This window comes from Monodelphis domestica, chromosome 2 (assembly GCF_027887165.1).
Source record: "Monodelphis domestica isolate mMonDom1 chromosome 2, mMonDom1.pri, whole genome shotgun sequence".
Lineage (NCBI taxonomy): Eukaryota > Metazoa > Chordata > Mammalia > Didelphimorphia > Didelphidae > Monodelphis > Monodelphis domestica.
This window is the reverse complement of record NC_077228.1, coordinates 60722740-60750219: the sequence shown is the minus strand read 5'-3', so window position 1 is coordinate 60750219 and position 27480 is coordinate 60722740. Positions and strand designations below refer to the sequence as shown.

General features: G+C 34.9%; 1 protein-coding gene across 1 annotated transcript; it reads right to left on the bottom strand.

The window, feature by feature from the left end:
- Positions 1–4416: 4416 nt before the first annotated feature.
- Positions 4417–27245, bottom strand: LOC100017088 (flavin-containing monooxygenase 5-like). Its single transcript, XM_056814608.1, is given in 9 exon segments — positions 4417–4768; positions 6627–6699; positions 13861–14210; positions 17178–17377; positions 18022–18164; positions 23644–23806; positions 24465–24566; positions 24568–24655; positions 27097–27245. Coding segments are annotated over 9 exon segments (1620 nt in total).
- Between the last annotated feature and the right edge of the window lie 235 nt (positions 27246–27480).

The window sequence follows — 27480 nt, the reverse complement described above, 5'->3', positions numbered from 1 at the left end:
GGTGATATGAGTGTTCTGACATTCCTGAACTCTTGAGCTTACTCACCAAGCAGTGGTAGTCAATCAGCCCCTGGTGTTAGTAGTGTCCAAGCATATGGGTCCTTCTCCACAATGATTGCTTCCATTTATGATGCCACCTCCTGTTTCTCCTTCATGATGGCTTGCTGCTTCAGCTAGATTGGCTTGCTTAAGAACAATTATTAATGAAATGATTGACTTTGATTCCAGAGGACTGATGGTAAAGCATGCTTCCTGCTATTGACAGAGAAGTGATGAACTCTAGATGCAGAATAAACATATTTTTAGATGAACCAGTGTAGAGATGTTTTGCTTGACTCTGCATGTATTGAAGGAATACTTTTTTATCAACTGGGGAGTAGAAGGAGGTATAGTTAAGATAGTAGAATTTTTAAAAAGTTAAGAAAATAAGGAAAATAGGGTCATTGAAGCAATTAAAAAATTAAGTATATTTAATTAATTAATTAATTTAGAATATTTTTCCATGGTTACATGATTCATATTCTTTCCCTCCCCTCCTCCCGCCACCCTCCCAGAGCCAACAAGCAATTCCACTGGATTTTATATGTGTCATTGATCAAGACCCATTTCCATATTATTGATATTTGCACTAGAGTGATCATTTAGAGTCTATATCCCCAATCATATCCCCATCAAACCATGTGATCAAGCAGTTGCTTTTCTTCTGTGTTTCTACTCCCACTGTTCTTTCTCTGGATGTGGACAGCGTTCTTTCTCATAAGTCCCTCAGAATTGGACTGGATCATTGCATTGCTGTGAAACACTTTTTTAATGCATAAAAGAGAATAAAAAGAAAACAAGAAAGAATCACAGATAGGAAAAGCAATCAATGTTACATATTAAAATGATCATTAGATTTAAAAAATAAAAGAAAGTTGTATCTAATAGAAACTATGTTTCAGATTTTTTTTCTTTTCCCTAGCATGCCATTTTCATTGTGGTTGAAGTGGGTGTACTGAACATATGATGTCTCTAGTTAATTATGGCAAATATATGTATATATACATATATTTGCCATAATTAATATATATGGCATGTTAAAAAGAAAACATATATATATATATATATATATATGGGGAGAGTTAAAGGAAGGATTCAAAGTATATATATATATATACATATATATATATATAAATTAACAGTTTATTTATCTAAAGGGAGAAAGGGAAAAGGGATCAGGGATTAGGTAACATAACCCACTAAGAGATTAAATCTCTTATACTTATATAACTATTTTAAACCAATTTTCTGAAGTAATACTTGAGGTAAAGGGGTTTTGTTAGGAACAGGGCCAGGGACAATGGGGCTAAAGATTCTCACAACACTGAAGTCTTCCTTTGGGTCAAACAGCAATCCCAGTAACAGCTCAGATGAAATCTCCACAGCAGTAGCACCTGCTCCAGTAGCAAAGACAGGCAGGAAACAAGGGAGCCCAAAGGAAAAGGGACCACTGGCTCTCTGGATCCACCCCAGAAATAACCAGATAGCACCCCTGGGCTCTCTTGACTGCTAAAGGAAAGCAGCCTCACTTTTCCAGAGTTCACCAACCACTTTCTGCAACTGCTGTGCTCTAGTCCCAGTTTCTGGGAGTTCTGAGTGGAATGTTGGTCTGCAGGATCTCATGCTGTCAGCTTGTCCTGTTATGCCCTGCTAGAAATCCCTTATTACTATATATATATATATATATATATATATATATATATATATGAATATAAAGTCCTTGATTTGCTATTAGGGACTGAAAAGAATTAGAATCAATATGTGTGTACCTTTTAAGTAGGGAGTTGGATGAGCCAGGTATTTGGGTCCTATAGCCCATTTGGATGTGGTTTTAAAAATTTGAATATAGACAAAAATCCTTGAATTTTATATAGCCAATCTTGTGGCTGGCCAATAAAAGGACACTTTGCCAGAACCCTAATAAATAAGAAACTGTTGTTCCACTGATGAATTTGAATTGTCATGCCCTTTACTAAATATTACTTTAAATATGAACTTTATGTTTTTCTTTGTGATTATTGAAATGTTGACAGCAGTGTAAATGCTTCCTGGCCCAAGACAATTGCTAAATTGATTTGAGACCAGGTACTCTTAACTGGACCATGAAAACTGGTTCTTCCTCCCCCCTCAAAGTCCTTATTATCTGTCTTAGTAACAGTTCTAACATAGAGGAGCATGGGATAGGTTAATGGGATTAAATGACTTCCCTAGGATCATACAGTAAGAAAGTATCTGAGGCCAGAACTGAACCCAGGTCCTCCTGGCTCCAGGCCTTGGAACCCTATCCATTGTGCTGTCTAGCTAGCTCCATAAAAACTATTTATAGTTCTTAGTATACGGAGTCCTGCACCACACATTTCCAGTTGGAAAAAGTGAACTATTTGCTTCTGTCTAGTGGTGGGATAAAATATAGTGCTGAGGGGGAAAAAAGTTAATTTAACGAATTAAGTCATTCTGGAACTGATAAATGAACTGGTTATTTGGTATTTTGTAAACAAAGTGATTGAATCATTATTTTTCCATCTTTCAATAGGCGGTGTTAGAATCTTATTCTATAGATTTTATGTAGAAGAACTCACAAATTAAGAACTTTTTTACTCTAATTTGATAGAAATCATTGAAATTATTGAAAGAAGAAAATGTCTGGATCATTATACAATTTTATTTTTTCAGATTGTCTAGCCACTATAATTTTATTTACAAAGAACAAAAACATAAATGATACTGATTTTTAGAACCTATATGAAATCTCAAATACTAAGTAACTTAGTAGTAGTAGAAAATGTAAATATCAATAACAGGAAAATAAGTTGAACAGTTTGTTGTCAGGTTACTTTCTATTACAAAGAAAACTTTTATTTTTCACTGAAATAGAATGTTATTCTCTTGAACTTTCTTAAATCATCTTCCTAACATTTTGACTGTAGGGTGGGGGAGAGAAAAGGAAGATGAACATTTATATAGTTCCTACTCTATGCCAGTACACTTTATGAATATTGTCTCATTTGATCCTCATAGCAACTTTGCAGGATATTATATTATTATTACTACCACCACAATTTTAAGTTGAGGAAACTGAGGCAAGCAGAAGAAAAGAGTCTTGTGCAGAGTCACACAGAAGTATTTGAGACCAGATTTGAAATCAGGGTCTTCCTGATTCTAGACTTAGCATTCTATCTATTATGTCATCAGCTATCTATATGGACACTGTTTGCATTTTATTTAGTGGTCAGATGCAACATTTACTAAATCATTGGTGTGCCAATAATTGTTTATGGTATGTGATATAACCAATACATTTATGATATAATTAATGGAATAATCCAAAAAAGAGAAAAGCACATATGTTTGTATGGGAAAGGGGTAGAAGGAAGGAGAAAGGAGGCAAGAAAAAAAGAAAAGGGAATTGTAAACAGTGAAAAGATAATTCAGTGCAAGAGCTTGTATAGAAGGGATAGACCTGGCAACAGATTCTGAATACCATAACCACTGACTCCACTTGGGTGAAATGAGATTTGTGTGAGAAGTTTACTCCAAAGTAACCTCATGCTTAATGCCTGAATCTCTCAGAATCCTATCTTATGGCTTGGCTTGGTCAAAAAAGGTTGATTTCATCCCAAAGAAAAAATCCATTGCTAGTTACTGTTTTTTAAGGCACAAAGAAGGGCAACAGTGCAAGGAATAGTTGAAAAACATGAAAGTTTAAAATCTGGAGTATTCTGAGCCCCATTAAAATGGAAGAAAACAAACTAGAGAATATTGTGGTGCACTTCAATATGTATGCATTGTTCTGTTAGCTTTGTCACACAGAGCAAGGCATTTAACTGTGTGCCTCACTTTGCTCTTCTGTCAAATAGGAATAATAATAGCACCTATCTCTCAAAGTTATTGTGAAGATCAAATGAGATAATATGTGTAAAGTGCTTAGCAAAACTTAGAGTACTCTATAAAAAACGATTATTATTATTGTGATTTTAGAGTAACCTTCGGTGCTATTCAGTCATGATTGAAAGCTTCTAGATTATTTGGAATGTCTGTCTTCATTGAACTCTGATTTGCTTTTTTAATGAAAAGATAAGTTTAGGTAGATCCCAATGTTCTAAGAACCTCTATTCACATAAAAAAATACTTTTGTAACTTGGACATAAAAAACTCAAAATCAAATAGAAAACCTTTCTTCCTAGAAATGTGGGGAAAATTCCTGATCAAGTAGCTATGGGCATAATTGAAGACTTTGGTGATCTTTGGAAACTGCAGAAGAAAGGTTTGTATTGCCTGATACTCAGCTGCTATAGTTTGGCTAAAATTGAACAGAAACCAGCTTTCACCTAATGGCTTCTTAACTATCTAGGTTTCTGTTTGCAAAGGTGATGACAGTTACCCATTAATAGCTAAAATAAAGACAAAGAGAGATAGGCTAAGGCCGGCTCCTAACAGCCAACATAACACAGAACATGGAGGCTGGTGACATTTGAGGGTCCGAGTCCTCATAGGTTTGATAATTCGTTCCCTTTGAGTGAGGATGGCTGTCCTGGCCCCAGCCCATTTCCCAGGTCCCTGTAGGCGGTACTGATATGGTGTGCAGGGACCAAATAAAACTTCTAAGGCCAACTTGGGATCTTGGAGAAAGAGACAGAAGGGATTAGGTTTGACATCAATTTCAGAGGCTATTTCATCCATGTATTGAACATATGGTACTCGACTCGTATCACGTGGGCTTTTCAAGAACCTGAAACAAAAGAGATAGAAGAGAAGCCCCAGGTAAGAACTTGATTCTGAGGCTTGCTCCATATTGCTTTCTTGTAATAGTTTCCATCAACAATTTCTGAATATTGATTAGTGGAGATCTTCAGGGTGAAGGAACTATTGAAAGTTACCCAATGTCAGGGTATCTAAGAAGTCTAAAATAATCCTTAAGCAAAATGCATTTTTAATATTTTTAGTCAACTAAAATCAACAATCATTTATTCAAGCACCTACTATGTGCTAGCTACTGGGCTAAGTGTTGGAGAAACAAAGAAAGGCCAAAAATAGTCTCTGTCCTCAAGGAGCTCATGGTCTAATGGGGATGGTGATGGTGATAAAATGCAAACAACTATTTTACTAGGAATGGCTTCTTGCTGAAAGTATGACTTTAGTTGAGACTTGAAAGAAGCCAGAGTAGTAAATAAGTGGAGATGAAGAGGTAGAAGATTCCAGGAATATGCAATAGCCAATGAAAATGCATGGAATTTGGAGATATGATTATTTTGTTCAGGGAACAGCAGAGATAATGGTTGCTAGATTGTAGATTCTGTAGGTTGTCTTTCATACTCAAAGAGGACCAACAGGACATCAACATAATGAGATCCATTTGAGTGTGTCAGACTATAGATAATTAGATCAATATGACTTTGGAAGACCCTACATGGAGAATGACTGATAGTCATGTCCAATCAAGTCATGTCAGTATCATTCTGAATTAGTCCCTTATTCTGAAGTTTAATAAATATATGCCATTCTCCTTTCTGGTATATTTGATAGATTTCAAGGAATCATTTATTCATTTCCTCCACCATTTTGCTTTTCTTAGATGTTAATATATCAAATACTACGGCAATCTTTTTATTTTCCTTCCCATATATTTTCATAGGTTTCTCAGGAGAGTGAAACACACTGGATACTGCATGCCTTTCATTCTAATAAAAGAATATAATAGGAAGTGTTCCACAATAGCAGATTCTGTAGCTTTTTATATATTTTATTGGATTCCATACTGAGAAGCACTGCATTGAAGTTAGCCCTGACCACGACTCTCACAATCCACAGTGGACATCTGGTGGGTAGGAAGACCAGTCACCATTAATATGTCTTTTCCTCTTGTCTTTTTTCGTAGGAACCCATCAGGGAATGCTAGGAGTTGGTTTGTCTAACATAATGCCAGTACCTTAGGCTATTATCTCAGGCTTTCAAGAATCCATTAAGGTTAGCCTGAAGGCAGAAGACCCATGGTTAAATTCTTCCCCTGTCACTTGTTTCTCACATATTGGGTTGCCCAGATGGGTTTCTTGATTGAGATATGTACTTAGCCATACACCCTTAGAATTTCCAGGATTTTTATTTTCCCCAAATAAAGTGTGAATTCCTTGAGATTAGAAACTATGTTGTCTTTTCTAGTTATATCTTTTGTGTTTAGTACACAAGGAAATACTTAAAATTGCTTTTCCATTTATTCATATTCTTAACATATAGAGCTCATTTCAATGGATTTGTACTTTTACAAAAAACTACTGCAGATGTCCATGTTTTCACGAGCCTGAATAAAATACTCACTTTTCTCTCAAGAACTAAATTGTCTGCTCTTTAGAATTTAGTTGACCAAGTGAACCTGACATAAGAAAACCCTTGGACTTTAATGGTTTTGGTGGAACAATGTCCACAGTGTTTTAAGAAGAGAAGCATTTTAATAGAATTGTCCCCAGGGTAAGAATCTTAACATGTTTCTAACCCTTGTTGCCATAATGAGCAAAATGTAAATTAGACCTAATAAGCAAACTAGGCAAACAAAGGCAATTTGATTGTCCTTAATTGACTATAATTTTTCTTACTGTTTGTCCAGTTTGTCTCTGGTCCGCTTAATATCTACCATCATATCTCTCTGTGAAGGTAATTTCTTTGCTCCTAGGAAAGAAAAAAAAAGAGAATCTGAGCAGGACTTACTGTAGGATTATGTGAATGAGAAGAAGTAGTTTTAGGAAGAAAGTGTGATTCCTCTCTCAGGAACTGAAAGCTAAAGTAGGAGCTCCTAAAGAACAAGGGGCAGCATTTCCCTTTGGAAGGAAGGAAAGTTCTCTTCTTTATTAATATTATTATTATCATTATTTTATTTACTTTATTATTTTATCATGTATTATATACTATATTATATATTATTATAAATTACTTTGTTATTATTATTTATTATTATTATTATGAATGTTGCCAAAGTTCATTCATAAAGTAGTTTGGATCATAGAATGACAAAAATATTTAAGTGGAGAGAGCTTAGAGATCATGTCTTCTAAACTCTTTATTTTATGAGGAAGAATACTAATGACCTACCAAGCTAAAAGATAGTATAGGAAGAAGATTATAGGAAAGACACTCATATATTTGCAGGAGACTAAAATCTAGGCAAAGAGGTAGTGATACAACCCATGATCTCAGTCATCTATAAACAAATACAAAAAGTATGGGTTAAAAAAGTACATCAACTAGAAAACTTAATGTAAGGAAGGGTAATCTCCTGGTGGCGATGCACAATTATAATTTTGAGAAATACTACTTCAAAGCATTCTTGTTAATGATGGAAAACTTATTTAAGAGGCCATACTGAACTGGATAGATCCCTGATGATGGCCATATACCTACTCAACATGAATAATACAGAGACCTGACATCTTCTTGGTATATATAATGAAGAGATTCCTGAGATTTGTCAACCAATGGTCACTTTTTACAATTATAGATTAAGGAGGAAACTCATGTTCTTTCTACAGGCAAACTAGAAGGGATTTCTAGGAATTATAAAGTCCTGGGCAAACAATAAAAAAATGCCAATCAAACTGATGATATTTTTTATCATGGCTGTTACTTTAAAGTGCAGCTCTGTTCTAATTAGTGCAAATGATGAATCCCATGAAATGGTCACATTCTTCAAATGCATACCACATATTTCCATTGGGAAAGAATCAATTCCTATATTTTGCACAATTACAGTGTTGACTAGAGCAAATTAAAAATAAAACTAGGGGTTTCAGAGGAGAAAGACATATTAAGGAAAAGACTATTAAGAAGATGATTCTGAGAATGGAAATTGGAATCTCTAAATATAATTATTGGAATCATGGGTTTTTCACAAAAGATGGACTACATATCACAAAATATGTTTGTCATTGTTTGTCATATTGACCATAACATACCAGATCTTTTTGTCTTCCATGTCCCAAAGTCTGTCCAAGCTCATGTTCATTGCTTCCATGATCACTATTTCTCCATCTTATCCTTTGCTATCCCCTTCTTTTGCCTTCAACATTTCTCAGAAACAGGATCTTTTCTAAAGAGTCCTGTCTTCTTATTATGTGACCAAAGCTTCACTTTATTTTTTTAGCTTCAACTTCAACATTTGTCCTTCTAATTAATAGTCTGAATTAATTTTTTTAAGTATTGACAGATTTGATCTGACTGTCCAAAGGACTCTCAAAAGTCTTCTGCAGCACCAAAATTCAAAAGTGTCAATTCTTCAACACTAAGCTTTCCTTTTATTTCAAGTCTCACAGTTATATATTACTACTGGAAAAATTGTAACTTTGACTATATGGAACTTTGTCAACAAGATGATGTCTCTGTTTTTTAGTATACTGTCCAGATTTGCCATAGCTTTCCTTCCAAGGGGCATCTTTTATCTTTCTGGCTACAGATACCATCTGCAGTAATCTTTGAGCTCAAGAATATAAAGTCTGACACTGCGTCCATTCTTCTATTTGCCAGGAAGTGATGGGATCAGTGGGCAGGACATTAGCTTTTTAAAAAATATTAAATTTCAGGCTTCTGTTTATACTCTTCTTTTTTACTCTCATCAAAAGCTTCCTAATTCTTCACTTTCTGTCATCAGAGTGGAATCATTGGCATATCTGAGATAGCTGATATTCCTCCTTGGCAACCTTAATTCTGGATGTTAATTTACCTAGCCTGGCTTTTCACACAATGTAATCTGTATATAATTTAAATAAATGACATGACAATATATAGCCCTATCATATTCCTTTCCCAATCTTAAACTAATCAGTTATTCCATGTTTGGTTCTAACTTGATCCAAATCAGGTTCCTCAAGAGGTGAGTAAAATGATGTTGTACTCCCATCTCTTTGAGAACTTGCTGCATTTTTATATATATGCATGGAACATCTTTGCTTTCTCTACAATCCAGCAAACACTAACAATTTGGTCTCTTATTCTTCTGTCTCTTTGAAAACCATTCTGTATTTCTGTAATTGTCTGTTCACAGAATCTTAAGCATAACCTTGATGGCATATGAAATGACAATAATTTTTAAATAAATTGGTAATTTAAACACTCTTTGGCACTATTTTGCTTTAGGATTGGTACATAAATGGATCTTTTCCAATCCACTGGCCACTGCTGAGTTTTCTAAATTTGCTGGTATGTTGAGCACAGTAGTTTAAGGGTCTCGTTGTTTAGGATTTTAAATAACTCAGCTGGAATTCTATTACCTCTGCTAACTTTATTGTTAGCAATGCTTACTAGGGCCCCTTTGACTTCATTCTACAGGATGAATGGTTCTAGATCAGTTACCAACAGATCACAAACATTATGGTTATCAGTGATGTTAAAACTTTTTTTGTATAGCTCTTTAGACAAACTTCTACTTCTGTTAAGTCCCTACCATTTTTGTTTTATTTTTGCATGAAATATTTCCTAGATATCTCCAATTTTCTTGAAGAGATCTCTTGTCTTTCTTATTTTGTTGTTTTCTTCTACTTCGTTGCATTGTTCATCTAAAAAACTTTGTCAGGTTCCCTTGCAATTCTGTTGGGTATATCTTTCCCTTTCCTTTTCCTTCTTTCCTCAGTTATTTGTAAAGTCCCAATCAGACATTTTATTTCCTTCTTTTTCTTTGAGATAAAATTTTTTACTGCATCCTTTATAATACGGAAACCTTCTGTCTGTGGTTCTTTTGGTACTCTATCAGATCAAATCCCTTAAATTTATTCATCACCTCTACTTCATATTCATGATACCTATGTGGTCTGATGGGTTGTCTTTCTTTCTTCCACTTAAGTCTAAATTTTGCAATAAGAAGCTCATTATCTGAGCTACAGTTAGCTCCATTTCTCATTTTTTAACTGAGTGCATAGAGCTTCTCCACTTTTGGTTGCAAAATATATAATGAATATGATTTTGGTATTGACCATGTGGTGATGTCCACGGGTAGAGTCATCATTTGGATTGTTGAAAAAGAGTGTTTGCTATGACTAGTGAGTTACCTTAACAAAACTCTATTAATTTCTACTCTGCTTTATTTTGTATTCAATGTCAAACTAGCCTCTTTTTCCATTTAGTTTTTGATTCCTTACTTTTAGTATCCCAAACCTCTATGATGAATGTTACATCTTTTTTGGATATTATTTCTAGAAGCATACACTTGTTATAATGAGCTACTGAATGGTGTGCCTTGGATTCAGAAGGTATTCTGACATTTTTAAGATTATTTCCAAGTACTGCTTTTCTCATCTTTTTTTTTTGACTGAGGGCTACTTTATTTCATTTAAGGGATTCTTGCCCACAGTGGTTTATATAAGGATTACTTGAATTAAGTTCATTCATTTCCATCCATTTAAGTTCACTGATACCCATGATGATGATTTTCAATATTTTCGTTTCCTAGTTGATCAAATCCAGCTTATTTTGATTCACAGATCTTACATTCTAGGTACTTTTGCAGTACTGATCTTGCATCATTAGACTTTCCTTTCTGTACCAGACACATCCACAGCTAAGCTTCCTTTCAGTTTTGACACAGACACTTCATTCTTTCTGGAGCTTCTTGTAGTTGTCCTCTGCTTTTCCCCAGTAATGTGTTGGATATCTTATGGTATGATATTCTATCTTTTCCAATGTTTTATAATTTTAATATTGTCCAAAGGACTACCCTGGGAAATATAACAGAGTGGTTTGCCATTCCCTAATCTACTGGATCACCTTTTGTCTGAACTCTCCACTATGACCTGTTTGTCTTGGGTAACACTGTATGGCATAACTCATAATTTTATTGAGCTATGATGCTTTGCTGACACTATCAGACAGTGAGCCATAGGGGGTTCACAAAATATATTTTTCTGAAAATCCAGCCAAGAGGTTTTTAATCAAAATCACAAAATCTTAGTATCTGAAGGAACCTCAATGGTCATCTACTACAAACTCCATCTGGCTAACAATCCCTACTCATATAATGGCTCACCTAGTGTCCAGTGGAAGAGATTCATTGAAGAGATACCATTTCTTGAAGAAGTATGCTCTACCATTGGACAGTACTAATTGTAATGGAGATCTACTCAATATGCTTTTTCCTTGCATGTAACCTAAATTAGCCTTTCTACAATTTCTACTCAATCCCAGTTCTAACCTACATGATCAAATAAGTCTAGTCCATTTAAATAATAATAATAATAGAATTTATATAATGCCTACTATGTAATGGACACTATGCTAAGTACTTTATAAATATTGTCTTATTTGATCCTTTCAATCACCTGGGAGATATGTACTATTATAATTCACATTTTACAATTGAGGATACTGAAACAAACAGATTTGTGGTCCTTGCCCATAGTCATACAGCTAATAAGTGTCTAAGGCTGTGTAAATGACAACTATTATTGCTGTTATTTTTTTAATTAGTAAAAGGAACTAAGATAAGACCATAAGGCTTTTAAGTACCACTTTCCTTTCTAAATATTCACAAACCATCCGTTTAATAATGTTGCAGAGCTTTCCTAGATTTCACCACTAAGTCATCAGCCTAGAGTGTTCTTTTCCTCTATTCTGAAGATCAAGACAATCTAAACTTTTCTTCAGTTCTATATTTCTCTAATTTACTAAGATTTATCAATGATGACTTGTAATCAGCCATTCAGTCAAAAAACATGTTTAAGTGCCTATTATATGACAAGCATTGTGTGCACACTGAGGATAAAAAGAAAAGTAAAAAATACCTGCTTTTGAGGAGCTCACAGTTGGAATGGAAGAGATGACTTGCAAATAATCTTATCTTCCCATCTTTTCCATGCTGTAAAGAGTAGTTTACCTGTACTTGGTGCCTGGAACTCATGAAGTATTTCATTGTCATCTCATTAAACTTAGGTTTCATTTTTTAAACCATTTTAAAATAACCTTCCCAGGTTGAAGATCTCTCCTTAATAGGCAAGACAGCAGTAAAATAGCTATGTCTTTTTTCCAATCATATATCTTAACCATTCCATTTGTGCTGACCAGTGAGTCCTATCTTTCTTTACTTTTTTGATTTGTCCATAACATAGCTTAACTAAGTTCTTTTTTATCTTTTTCATTCTTGACCAGTTTCAGCTTATTCATGGGAAGTAGCTAGGTGATGCAGTGGATAGAATATGGTACTTGAGTTAGAAAGGTTCAAGTTCAGATCCAGATTCAAGTAATTATTATCTGTGTGACTGGCCAAATTATTTGGCCTATTTGCCTCAGTTTCCTCATTTGTAAAATGGGGACAAGTATAGCATCTATTATGCGAGAAGAATAAAATGAGATAGTTGTTGTAAAGCATCTTGCATGCTTCAATAATAAAATGGAGATCATAATAGCATCTACCTCCCAGGGTTACTGTGAAGATCAAATGGGATACTATTTATAAAGCACTTACCACAGTACCTGGCACATAGAGGATGTTTAGTAAATGCTTTGTTCTTTCACAACATCTTATTCAACATTTCTCTTAATTCTTTGAAATTTGTTCTTGCCTACTCTTTGGCACATGAAAGGCTATGACCCGTTTTCTTTTTCTCTATAACAAATTCTAAGATAGAGTGGTCACATTTCTTTCTAATGTTCCCAGTGTTTTGATGTCAGCAACCCGCAACACTTATTGACTTGAATCAGTTCTAGAGTAGCAATCCCCTTCGTTATTTCCTCTGTCTTGCAAAGGACATCATTATCACAAAGGCAAGGTAAAAATTTAACAACTGTTCTGTCTCTGTCACTGAGAGAACATTATTAGGTAATAATCTAATTACTACTAATCACTTTTTAAAATCATGTCTCCAAGGAATTGTGAAAAACCTTGTCAAATACTATGCTAAATTGAAGATAGATAACTAGTTTTCTAAATATTGTATCTATTCCCTCCTTTTGGACAGACACACTCCCACAAACGTATGGTTTCTGGTCTTCATCAGCTGACTCTTATAGGAATGGGAGGTTTTTAAGTGGAAGCAGGATGCCCATTTGACAGAGATGTAATAGAGGGTATTGAGTTCAGCCAATGTGCTTGATAACTTCTGAGGTCCCTTTTTTATTATAGACACAGGACTAAGTTTTGGCAAAATTGTGAAGTTAACTAACTTTGCCCTTCCTCAGATCCCTATTTTATCAGTCTGATCCCTTATGTTGGAATTTCTGTTTCTTAAGATACATTACTTATCTCCTAATCCAATATATCCTTGTTTTTACCATTAGGGGTTAAGTGAACCAATTAATAGTAATAATAGCTACTAGCATTTTATGAATCCTTTTAAGTTTGACCATTGCTTTGCAAGCATTATGCCATATTATCCAAATAGCAATCCCAGGATATAGGCACTATTATAACTCCCAAATGATAGTATTAAAGTGCTACCCCATTTCTTAAAAGGTTATTCACTTAGAGAAAAATAATGGAATTCTTGGGGTCCTTAAATTATTTAAGTTCTAAGGAATTAATTCTCTAATGACTGAATTTCACATATTATGAGAGGTCAATAGCAAACGTATTAGGTATGGGTGTTCTTTCAAATTGCATTATATAAGCTTCTTCTCATTTCACAAATATGAATAGGTAATGCTGCAAAATGACTAGAGAGCTGGTTTTGGGAATCCAAAAACTTTAGGTTTAAGTCCTGCCTCTGTCAAATACTAGTTAGTTGACCCTGCTCAAGTCACTTAGTTCAGGCAACTGTCTATGATTCTACACAGTAGAGAATTTACTCAATGAGAGTTTCCTTCATAAGTGAATCACAAGTCTAAATTTTAAAAAAATGTGAGCCCTACACCTACCCTTAAATACACGTGCGACCCAACGGCTCTGGAGTTCTGATGTCGGAATGGTGGCTCCCACTGGCTGGAGGATACCAATAAAAGCTAGTGTTGGCTTATCAAGAAAAGGTGGAAATACAAACTTATACATGGTGTGCTCGTTGTCAATGTTTTTCAAGTTGTCTTCCAAGAAAGGAAAGTCAAATGTATATCCCGTGGCAAAAATCACAACATCAATCTCCTCTTCAGTCCCATCCTCAAATATGGCCGTGGTTTCAGTGAATTCAATAACATTTGGTTTCACCTGCAGTCTCCCAGAAATTATGTGGTTGGGCATATCATCACTGAAAGTAGGTTGATGACTCAGAAACCTATGGAATAATGAGTATGATCCAAAAAAGTGAGTGTACATCTTTATGAAGGTGAACACTAAGCTTTGAGGATGAACTTCAGCTTGCCAGATCAGTTTACCATTCTTTATCAATTTTATAAGGAAAGATTGATTTTAGCATAGCTGTTTACATCTGGTACTATTAAAAACTGCCAGGCAGTAAAATTTCCTGAGTGCCAATGGTATACAGAGATGAAAGCCTAAAGGTTAGACCTGCAGATTGCAAATAGATGTCTTACAACTCAATCATTTCACATTGGGCAAAAAATCTATGGAAATCAAATATATTTATCCAGTAGTGGTATTGTAAAATCAGAATTGAAAAGAACTGACTATATTCTTACTCCCATTTTATTGTGAGAATTCATGAATTCACAAGTACTGAAGAATACCAACAACGGGCCAGACTTATACCTTATCTTGTTCATGAGTCTATGTGAATAGAAAAAAAAATGTGAATTTTGGGAGAAATCATAACTGACTTCCTAGGCAACAAACTGAAAGATGTTCTTCTACACTATAGGGCATCATAAAAGAATTTATCAAAATATGTTTTGCCTAATTATAATGTCTGTCCATATATTTCACACCTTTCTAGATAATATATCTTATAAATTTAAAGGAGTAAATCTTTTGATTGTAAGCTTGTTTCTTCCAAATCTCAAGGAGTATTTCCTAGTCCCTAGGCTGGGTTTTGACGAGCAAGTTCATGTTTATTTCATTCATACTTTCTTTGATTTTGTGAAGTGATATATTCTTTCTCTGTGTCTTTGCATTTCAAGAATAAAGTTTTGAAGCACATTGTATTCAGGGTCAAAGGATCCAGATCAAATTCTGGCACTGTGATTGGCTACCAGTGTGACCTTGTGCAAGTTATTTCATCTCTTTCAACTTCACCTAGGGTAGTTATGGGGCACATATATGGATAGATGATCAGTTTTGGGGTCAGAAAGATATTTTCCTGAGTTCAAATCTGACCTCAGACACTAGTTGTATGACCTTGGGCAAATCACTTAACTCTGTTTACCCCAGTTTCTTCATCTATATAATGAACTGGAGAAGGAAATGCCAAACTAATCGAGTATCTTTGCCAAGAAAACCCCAAATGGAAAAAAGTATTGAATGTGACTGAAAAAGACTGAACAAAAAGAGACCCTCAATTTTCTTATCTATAAACTGATAGGGTTTGACTAGATAACTTTAAGTCTCTGATTCTATGTTCTAATGATCATATAATTCCTAAATGTTTTCATTGATCTATAACTGGCAGTTCATCAGTTCTCTTGAATAATTTGGGAAACTTATGTTTCTAATGTTTCCTATTTGTATTTTTCAAGTTCAATCACTGGAAATGAATACAGTATCTCTAGGCAGACTGCTTTTCTATTAGGATAGAATTGTGTTTTCTCTTTTGTTTCCTGTAGTTTAGTACAATTTTCCCAGTTATTAGATGCAGCTGATGACAAAATGCATAGAGCTCTGGGACTGAAGAAAGGAAGACGAGTTCTAATTGGTCTCACTGTGTGATTATATAGAAGCATGTAGAGGTGGGGAAGTCACTTAACCTCTGCCTCTCTCATTTTCCTCAACTAGAGAAATGAGGATAATAATAGCCCCTGCCTTTCAGGGTTATGGTGAGGCTCAGATGATATATTTATATAAAAATGGCTTAACCCACTGCCTAGCATTTATTTAGCATTGTATAAATATTTCCTTCCCCAGTAATGTCCTTTGAGATAGTATTTATTGCTGTCCTCTCATACAGCACTATATAAATATGTATTCTCAATATGGTTTTTATAAATAATAATGTATATACATATAAAATATGTTGTATATGTATAAATAAAAATATATACCCACATATGTATATATATATTCCTTTTGGGGAGTACATTGGGTTTTTGATCTCTATAACTTTATAATACAAAGGTCATTTTGTGCCACTTGTGAAAGTTGGTGAATTAAAAAAAATGTTTATTAACCACTTAGAGATAGAAAAGCTCCATCCATTTATAGATTAATTACCTTTAAATAGTAGAGAATTCACTATTTCTTAGTGAATTAGTTTGACATGAGATAAGTGGAAGTAAAGGTAGAGAGAGGTTGATGATACATTGGGCATTCTCAGGTTTCAGAATTGTATTTAAAATAATTCCTTCATTCTAGAAAAAAATGGTTTTTCCTCCTTAGTGGACAAAGAACAAGGTTTGTCGAGAAGGGTATTTTACCCACAATACAGACTAGGTTATAGAACACTGATTCAGGAGTTAGATTTCTTTTGCTATTCTAAACTTTTAGCTGGAGAAGGCCATGAATCCAAGAGCAAAGACCTAATAAAAAACTAAGTGAAATTATATTGGTTGATATATGTAGTGGAGAAAAGAAGGGAAAGGTCAGGATAATTGCCACAGGTTCAGCTTCTGTAGCTATTCTTCATTTATAACTTATCTAGATTTGAACCTTTGTTAAGGATAAACAATTAAAATGGGACTTGGGAATATATGGTTAACTTGCCCATGTGCCATTTACATGATCTCTTTGGATTTGACCATCCCCAAACCAAGACACCATAATTCCATAGGAAAAAAGGCAGCATGACATCTCCATGCTTTCTTTCTCAGTAAAAAACAGAGTAGGAAGGCTTAGAAATTTACAAGGAAAGAGGATATGGTACTTATTCTTATGATGGGCCTAGAAAGGATATCAATGGCCATGTAATCCAAAACACTCTTTCTCCAAATGTCCAATTATAACACTCTACTACCCATCCCAAAAGTGTTCATCCTCTTTTGCTTTCCATTTTTAAGGCTGATATCTTGTCCTCAGAGTGTGATTTCTGGTGTATTTCTTATAGAGATTTTAATCTACTTCCATGTTTTCAACTTGACTTGCCCACTTAAATAAACAAAGGAAAATATTTCCCATCCCCACTTCTGAAACATACCTATGCTCAGGCTGAAGACCAAAATCTGTGTGATTAAACTTGGAATTGAGTTTATTCTCTGCCCAGTTGTTGATCATAGAGGTTGTTAGCCACTTATTGATGTAGTTATAAAAGCGTGTGAAGAGTACAGTGTCTATGGGATACCCATTATCCCAAAGACGACTCCATATCCAAGCACCTCGCCTTGTACTGAGGAACACCTAGAAGAAAGAAGGTGCTATAGAAAAACATACCTCTTTATCATGGTTATCATCCTCACCCTCATCATTGCTTGGTTTTATATAGCACTTTCTCGTTTGTGAAGTGTTTTATCTATGTTATCTCATTTAATCCTCACAACAATCCTGGGTAGTAAGTGCTATTATTTGCTCCTTTTACAGATGAAGAAATCAAGGTTCAAGAAGGTTGAGTGACTTGCCAAGGGCTACACAACTCACAGACTGAGGCTGGATTTGAACTCAAGTCTTCCTGATTCCAAATCTGGCACCCCATGCTTTGCATCACCTAGCTATCAACTAGTATATATCAGAGGGAACTTGAACCTAGGTCTTACTGATTCTGAAACACTCTGACCATCAAGTCATACTGCCTCTTAGAAGCATATTTTTAAAAGTGACATTTCTATAAATGACTTCCTATAGCATCATATTCTTGGAGCACTATATTTTTGGGATCTTAAACAAATGAACAAAAAAAACTGGGATTCATTACTATATTCTGCATTCCCTACAAACTTCATGAAAGTAGGTACTCTTGGTTTCTAGCCATGATTGGAAGTTCATATAGTGCATGGATGATAGTGAATGGATTTCTTCAAAGAACAATGTATTTTAAAAAGCCAGACCTGTTTAGCCCCATGACTGAGCTCGCAAGCGACATCAGCTCCAGAATTCCCAATGCCGATCACAGCAATTCTTTTCCCTAAAAATTTCTCTGGATTCTTATACTCCCAGGTGTGGAAATAGTGACCTTTAAATTTCTTGATTCCTGTGAGGAAAGAAAAGAGAAAAATAGACAGACAGAGGGAGACACAGACAGAGGCAGAGGCAAAGACAGAGAGATAGAGACATGGGCAGAGAGACAAAGGAGAGGAGATGGGATAAGGGGGAGAGACAGAAACAGAGAAACAAGGAGAGTCAGACAGTCAGAGAGAGAAGAAAAGAGAGGAGAGGAGAGCAAAGGGGAGACATAGATAGACAGAAACAAATACAGAGACAGAAAAATAGAGAGAAAAACCAAGGAAGAGACAGACAAACAGAGAGAAGATGAGAGGAGAATGAACAGAGGAAAAGAAGAGAGAGAGGAAAGGAGAGGAGAAAAAAGAGAAATCAAGGAAGGCAAATGAAGCAGGAGTAAGGAATTTAGAATGAATTTGTCATTTCTTTTTACTATGTGTCCTCCCTAGTTACCTCCACTGGGGTTAGTCTAGATTTGTTCTGTATACAATTATATCTACATCTCCCTGGCCTCTTCCCCTCCCTGCTCACCACACTTCTATTATTTGATTCAGTCAAATTTATTTTCTCTCTAGTCCACACCACACATAAACTGCACTTCATTTTTTTTTTTTGCTTTTGCACTGACTGTCCCTTCTGTCTAGACTGCCATTTCTCTTCATCTGCACCTCAGTTTCTGGTGAATAAAAGTACACTGAGTGAAACAATCTCTACCTTCAAGGAGTTTACATTCTAATGCAGGATAAAATAATTATACATAATAAAGCTAATACATACCAAGATGTACAAATTAGTTAAATACAAGGGCACTAGGGAAGGAGGGCACCAGGTGAAAGTGTGCTCTTTTATATGAAGCCTTTCCCGATCCTCCAATTCCTAGCACCTTCTTTCCCAGCCTACTTTGTTTTTAACTATTTTAGATATATTTGATTTTATTCATTTTATATTTATATTGAATCTATTGTAATATTTTGTATTTGTCTCCTTTCTTATTAGAATGCAAGCTTCTTGTGGGTAGGGATGGTTTCATTCTTTGTACTTGTATCCCCAGTGGCCAGCATAATATCTGACACTAGAAAGTACTTAAGGATTGACTGTTGATAAATTAATTGATCATGTGAACTAAAGCAAATCATTTAACCTCTCCTGTAGCCCCAGCCCTCTAAGTCTAAACACCAATTCTTACACTTCTACAACACAGATAAGTGGTAATCTTCACCGGTGGGAAGAATCCTAAAGCTTTTGGAGAATGTCACAGATCCTTGAACACTGGCAATATGTTTTTCAAAAATTATTTCTTTTTTTTCACTACAAACAGAAATTATTTTTCTTTATCAGCAGTGGTTTTTGTTGTTGTTGTTTTAGTTCTGCATAATACGGATACCTAAAGGAAATATCATGGTATGTTTACAAGCAAAAAAAGAGATTAAGGATTTAGGGGGCCTTTTGCAAGTCTTTCCTCTTGGCCTCCCACTATTGATACTTGGAAAAATTAGTTTCCATTTATACTGTATGGGGTATCTTAATAACCTCTGTGCTTTTTTTGCCATTAAAGTTTAAAACTGCATTAAGACTTTCAGGATATCCTATATTTATATGTTGTTAAATTGTTTTAGTTGTGTCTGACTCTTTGTGTCCCCATTTGGGATTTTCTTGGCAAAGACATTGGAGGAGTTTCCCATTTCCTTCTCCAGCTCATTTTATACATGAAGGAACTGAGGTAAACAAGATTAGTTGACTTTCCCATGTGGTCACAGAACTAGTAACTGTCTGGGGCCAGACTTGAACTCAGGAAAATGAGTCTTCCTGATTCCAAGTCTAGTTCTGTCTCTACTGTGTCACCTAGTAGTTATTTACATAGTCTCCTCAATTAGAATGTGAATTCTTTAAGGGCAGCCATCCTTCTTTGTATGTACAGCACCTAGCCCAGCATTTGGCACGTTGTAAGTCCTTAATAACTGCTTGATGCCTGATGAACTAGATTGATCCGTACTCTCATAGATATCAGTGATTTTTTCAAAGCTTCAGATTACAATCAATTCAAGCTTTCTCATGTTGTGGGATTTTTATCTTTGTCTTCTCATAAATACTCCATGGACAGGGGTCATCCAATGTCCCAGAAGCTTTCCTCTGGATTTCCTCCAATTTAATGCTTGGGTCAACTTTTGTCTCTTATTCTCTTTGACCTAGTCTATTCATATGTGATCATATATGTGCTTTAAAGTCACTTTTCATGTTCATAGCTATAGCCCTCCATACAAGCGAGTCCTATCATTTCTAACTTTATATAAATTCCCTTTTCTCCTCTGACACCTCAAACCTGGACTATTGCAATAGTCTACTAGCTGGTTTTCTTTCCTAAGGTTTCTTCTCATTCCACTCCATTTTCTACCTAGTTGACAAAGTGGTCTTTAAATACATCTAATCTTATGGGTGTACCAGGCAACAAACTCTAGTGGCACCTGAGTACCACCAGGATCAAATATAAAATCCTCTGTTTGGCATTCAAAGATCTTTACAACTTGGTCCCTTCCTATTTTTGCATTTTTCCTTTAGCCTCTTCCCTCACCCCCACCACATTCTCTGTGATCCAATGACACTGGCCTCCCTACTATTCTTTAACACTTCATCTCTCTACTCCAGGAATTTTCTCTGACTGTCTCTCATTTCTGGAATGCTCTCCTTGCTCATCTCTGCCTCCTGGCTTCTCTCAAGTCTCAGCTCGTGTCACCTACAAGTATTTCCCAATTGCCTTTACTGCTAATGCTTTTTCTCTATTATTTTTAATTTATCCTAAGTCTTGTTTGTACATAACTATTTTCATGTGGTAATTCTCACTAGACTGTGAGCTCCTTGAGAGCAGGGACTGCCTTTCAGCTTTCTTTGCATCCTCAGGGTTTAGTCCAGTGCCTGAATTATAGATGTTGAAATAACTAACTGCTAGGTTACTGATTTCCAAGTGCCTTTCAACAATATTCTGTTATCTTTTTTAAAAGTCACATCAACACTGTTACTTAGAAACTGAATCTGTGTTTTCATTGATACAAGGTATTCCTGGATGAAGGAACTCCCTTACTTGGGTCAAGGTACCCTCTGCAATTTACAGTGTTAGAGAGTATCCTGGAACAGCAAGCAGTTCATTAATGACTTGACAAGAAGCACCGACCCAGTTTGAGTGAGAGATGGGGCTTGATTTTAGATCTTCCCAGCTCCAGAGACAATAAACTATCTACTACCCCCATTCAATACCTGAAGAATCTAAAATCACCGAGAGCTGGAAGATATTTCAAAAGCTATTTTGTTTGCTGAGTTTGGGGAGCCCATTTTTCCTCATTATGAACTGACCTTGGAGGAGGGTATCTTCTCTAAGGAAACTGAAAATAACTTCCTAGAATTTTAATTAATGATGTCTTAACTGCCTCACAGAGGCAGAAAAATATTAGGAAAGATGAACTTAAGGACAAATGCAGTTATAATTTAGTCATCCCAAGAAAGGCCAACTCTAAATCTTTTATGACAGAGTGGAAGTTGATTCTGTAAATATAGACATGTTATATTACACAGCACAGTTTCCCAAAGACCCTGAAAAGAGATTTGGAAACATTTCTGTTCCACAGGTATCAGGTCTAAGTTATATATTGTGAACTCTGTTTCTTTCCATTTACAATTTCTCTGTCCTTTAGAATCCCACATGTATTTAGTTTAACAAACAGTGAGTATTCACTCTGTAATAGGCGCTATGGAAGAATCTAGGAAGTCATCCCTATTGCCAGTATCTGTCAGTTGCCTCTCTGTCTCTGTCTCTGTCTCTGTCTCTGTCTCTGTCTCTGTCTCTGTCTCTGTCTCTCTCCTCTCTCTCTCTCTCTTTGTCTCTGTCTCTCTGTCTCTCTCTGTCTCTCTGTCTCTCTCTGTCTCTCTGTCTCTCTCTGTCTCTCTGTCTCTCTCTCTTTGCACATTTGTATATTTTATTGAATCATTTAAATAATAGCTAAATTGCAAACAGACCCACTATGTACCAGGTATTGTGATAAGTGCTTTGTAGTTATTACATTGTTTGAAGCTGAACGGGATTTCAGAGGTCACTTAATCCTCCTGCCAAATATATGAAGCATTTTTTAAGAGAATTTAAGTAACTCCTCCAAGGTTAGATTGTTCATTAATGCTAAAAAATCATTATAATATGTCATATGACTCTTGATTGAATAAAAGTCAGTTTTATTATAGTTTACAATATCAATAAATAATGTTGCTATATCTCCTGACTGTGCTGTCAGCTGTTTAATTTTTCTTTTCTGGAGCTTTTATTATATAGAGTCAACTTATTTTTAAGTGTAAAATAAATTTAGCAAAATATGAATAAATTGCTGTTTGTTTTCCCTTCTGAATTTCTGTTAATTTTCCTCTATTTACTCATTTTAAACCCCTTTTATTTTAATGTTTTCTCACCATTTATTTTTATTTTTATATATTACATTATACAATATGTAACATAAAATAATATATTTGTTATAAATAAATAATAAAATTATTATAAATATGCTTATCCAAGAGAAACAAATTCTCATATTAGCGACATCCAAAAATCTAGGTCTCATTCTTTTTTGGTATTGTTTTATTTTTCTCATGTTGTTATTCTCTCTAAACTCTAATCTACTTGAGACCAGGGAATAACATGTCTTAGTTTTCTTTTATATTTGCCTCAGTCCACAGCACAATGTTGAGTCCTTGATAATTCTCAATAAATATGTGTTTAATTGATGCATGTATGAATAAAAGGAATTGAATCATTGATCCTCAACCCATTAGGGTGAGGTCAGTTGCACATATGCACATAGTGGAGGCAGGAGGTGTTTCAGCTGAGATATTAGTAATTATCTTCTCTTGTAAGAAATATAAGTTCTTGTGCCATTTTCTGGTTCCCAAGGAAGCCAACTCAGTAAGCTCAATAACAACTGAAAGATGCTCCTGGGGCATGATTACTATCCCCATTTTCAAGGAAAGGAAGTTTGAAGAGCTATGGATTGGGGAGGGAATCGATCCAGATCCTTTTATAATTCTGAGGACTTCAAAACAGGAACCTTGGAGATGACTAATGAATTCCTAAGTAAATAAATCACTTCTAGACTATATGTTGTCCTCCCCATTAAAAATTTTTTTTTATACTCACAAAGTAGCATTGGTGCTTTTGAAGGTATAGATTGGACAACAATATTATGTTAATATATATATAAATGTTTATATAAATATATGTATATATATGCTTATATATTTTAATGTGAGTAAACCCCTACATACACATATATGTTTGTAGCTTCTAAAATAAATACTGAATTTATTTAGAATACAAAATATTACAAAGATTCTTTACGGGTTTTAATGTACTATTCAATTATTCCAAACCACTACCAAGACAAAGATCTTAATTTCTTGTCCTCACTTATGATAAAATACATGTAGAACTATTTTCTCTTTGGTTTTAATGCCTTTTTCTAATTTTATGAGTGACTTACCTGGAAAGTCTTTTAGTGGCAGGTAAGGGTAATTGTAATGGCCACTGCAAACCATTATCCCATCAAAGATGTAGAATTCCTGCTTCCCATCAACATCTACCACAACATCCCACTGGCCAGTGGAAGAGAAATCAGGGCGCTTCCTTACACTGCATACCTTCGCCTGGGAACAAGGGAATAAACAGATCACTTTTCTTAAGTCTTTAGAACTTTACTTTTTTAACAGAATTCTAGACCTTAGTATGTGACTACCATCTTTTTCTGTACTCTAGGCCTTGATTCATAAAGCAGATAATAATGTCTAGTCTAGGGATTCTTAACCTCTTATGCATCATGGATTCATTCATTGGCCTAGTGAAACCTATAAATCCCTTCTCACAATAATAATTTTTGAATGCATGGAATAGTATATATAGGATCAGAAAGGAAATGAATTATATTCACATACAGTTATTAAGATTATTTTAATTTTTATTAAATTATTTTAAAATTAAAAATTTTAATTTATTTAAAATAAAATGTTTTTTAAACCAAGCAAGTTAAAACTTCTATTCTAATCTATTGCATGTCCCAATATTTCCTTACTGAATTCATTCAAAACAGAACTGTCATCAAACCTGGATACTGGGGCTTCTCTATATTAAAAAGAAATTCCTGTTTTCTACGAGCTGTGATGCTCATGATCTCATTATTAGTAAATTTGTAAAATAGTAAAGTAGTTAAATGTGGACTCACTCTCATTTATTGTTCCAATCGTGTGAGTCCACTCATACTTCTTGTGAGCAATCTGTAAACTATGCATTCACTCTTTCCTTACTTACCAGGAAGCGAATATGCTTCAGAAGTTCAAAATGCTTGATATACATTCTTAAGTACTCCATCATTTTGGAATTGTGCAGGTAGTTGGGATAATTATCAGGGAAAAGGATAATCACTAAAGGCTGTCATCTCCTTAGAAGTGTTGCAAGTCAGAGATCTATAGATACTGGGTCTCCCCCACTTCTGATTTTTCCTATCAAACAAAAAGGATTCTTAGTGTGAAGAAAGCACCAAAGATGGTTTTTTAAAATGAAGCTCAATTCTCTGCCACGTTTCCCTTAAAGGACAAAGTTAGCTTTCTTGATTATCTACATTAGTGAAATACCATAGAACAAATGACTGAAATAAGAAAAGAATACACTCCGCTAATTTTAGCCCATCTTTCCTGTAGCTGAGAAAACCACCTGCTGAAATGGCTCAGGGGCAGAGTGAGGAGTCAAGAAACTATTTCAAAGATTGTCATTACTTTAACAGGGCACTTGCAAGCAATCTTTCAGTTATGGGGAGAGAGGGGAATTATACTCTTTTTTTGACAATTATAACAACACCTAACATTTATAAAGTTCAGTAAGGTTTGTAAAGTCCTTTAAAAATATCATGTCATTTGATCCTCACAGCAACCCTCAGCAGCTAAGTGACTTACCCAGGGTCATGGAGCCAGTAAGTATTTGAAGCAGAATTCAAACTCAGGTCTTCTGATCTATGCCCTATTCATTGTATCACCCAACTAGTAGAGAATATTGCAACTATAGAATTCACAAGTTGTATTAGCAAGCCTTTGGCAGTGATTTTCAATGCAATTTTCAGGAAAAGGGGGAAGAGATAAAGTTGGTCAGCAAGGATTAATGATGACTACTTCAATTATTTCTATAATCCTTTCATCCATTCTCTGTACAAGGACCATATAGTCAAATTATTGTTGATAAATAAACTATGCGCACTTCAAACCCCAACATTCCAATATTAAAATTTTTTTTCTCTACCTGGATATACTTTTCATAAGAGATCTAGAACTTTTCTTCACCTCTCCCCTCCTACCTTTCCTTCCTTCCTTCCTTCCTTCCTTCCTTCCTTCCTTCCTTCCTTCCTTCCTTCTTTCCTTCCTTCCTTCCTTCCTTCCTTCCTTCCTTCCTTCCTTCCTTCCTTCCTTCCTTCCTTCCTTCCTTCCTTCCTTCCTTCTTCCTTCCTTCCTTCCTTCCTCCCTCCTCTCTTTCTTCTCTCTTCTCTTTCTCTTCTTCTTTCTTCTCTTCCTTTCTCTCTTCCTTCCTTCCTTCCTTCCTTCTCCTTCCTTCCTTCCTTCCTTCCTTCCTTCTTCCTTCCTTCCTTCCTTCTTCCCTTCCTTCTTTCCTTCCTTCCTTCCTTCCTTTTTCCTTTCTTCTTCTTCTTTCTTTCTTTCTTCTCTTTCCTTCTTTCTTTTCTTTTCTTTCTTTTCTTTCTTTCTTTCTTTCTTTCTTTCTTTCTTTCTTTCTTTCTTTCTTTCTTTCTTTCTTTCTTTCTTCTCTTTCTTTCTTTCTTTCTTTCTTTCTTTCTTTCTTTTTCTTCTTTCTTCTTTCTTTCTTTCTTTCTTTCTTTCTTTCTTTCTTTCTTTCTTTCTTTCTTTCTTTCTTTCTTTCCTTCTTCTTCTTCTTTCTTTCCCCTTTCCTTCTCCTCCCAAAACACTAATATAAACCTAATTGTTCCTAAAGTTTTCCAGTTTTTCCAGAAATCTTTGTCAAAGAAAGAGTCTTTCTCCAAACAATTTATATTTTGGAATTCAGTGAGCACTAAGTTACAAAGTTCAATTATTTATAGCTTCCTAATCTAATAAGTTTTATTGATTTTCTTTTCTCCCCCTGCCCCTCTCCCCTTTTAACAGTGCATTCTATCACAAAGTTTTCAGGTAAAAGAATTACAAAGTTAGTAGAAGACATCAGGAGCTCATCTTCTGCCAGATAGGTGTAGAGAACTCTGGGTCACTACAATGTCAGAGGCTGTTTAGTTAGGGCAAAGTATGTAAAGTAGTTTTGATATAGATTAAAAATATTTATGGAATTTTTTTGTTTATTATAGCAAAATAATAGTTCATAATTATGTTACTAAAGAAGGTTGATTATAAAGTTCACGAAAAGGAACAAGCAAAATGAATGAAATATGCATCTTACCTAGAGAGTGTTTCTATCAAGAGAATACTTTGGACAGAATAAAATAATAAAAGTTTATGTGATATACAGAAATGGTAAACACAACTAAAACTTTCCTTCTAGATATAAACATTGAAGAAGAAAGATAAATTTAAAGAAAAAACAGTTTGACACTGCAAGATTTTTATTTTTGATTGATACGAAAACTAGACAATTTACAATTTTATGTTTATCAGATGTAGTGTTATGAATCCTATTACAGTTACTGTAACATATATTATAATAAAAATATATGCTGTCTCATATATTTCATTAGAATGTACACTCTTTGGGGGCAGCAATTGTTTTTCTTTTTTCTTTGTAAAACCAGAGCTTAGTATAGTGAGTTGGCACATAGGAAATGATTAATTCATGCTTTCTGATTGATAGACTTTTAGTCAAATTATCTTATCTGACAATGGAAGGTAAAAAAAAATTCATATACAGAAAGATGTCAGAAGACATTATTAGCAACATTTTTAAACTTACCTCATATCTCCAGAGACCTCCAATGTCATTTGTTCCTTCAAAGCAGGTAGGTTCTAGTCCTTCATCTAAACAGCTCTTAATGGCACTTATACCACTGACTCCAGCTCCGATCACTGCAACTCTTTTTACTGGCATGATCTGTATCAGACAACACAATGGAAGAGATCTTTTAGTTTTGTCTTTTGCGAATAAAATGACATTTTTTGTCACCCTTTTCTTGATTCTGTATTTCAGAATTTCCATTAAAATGAAGAGGCTGCTATGATATTGCCAGAGCCTTATAGCATCCTTAGAACTAGCCAGTGAGATCAAAGACCAATGTCACTTCTTTTGGAGTCCCAAGAAACTTGATTCCTGACACAGTTTGATA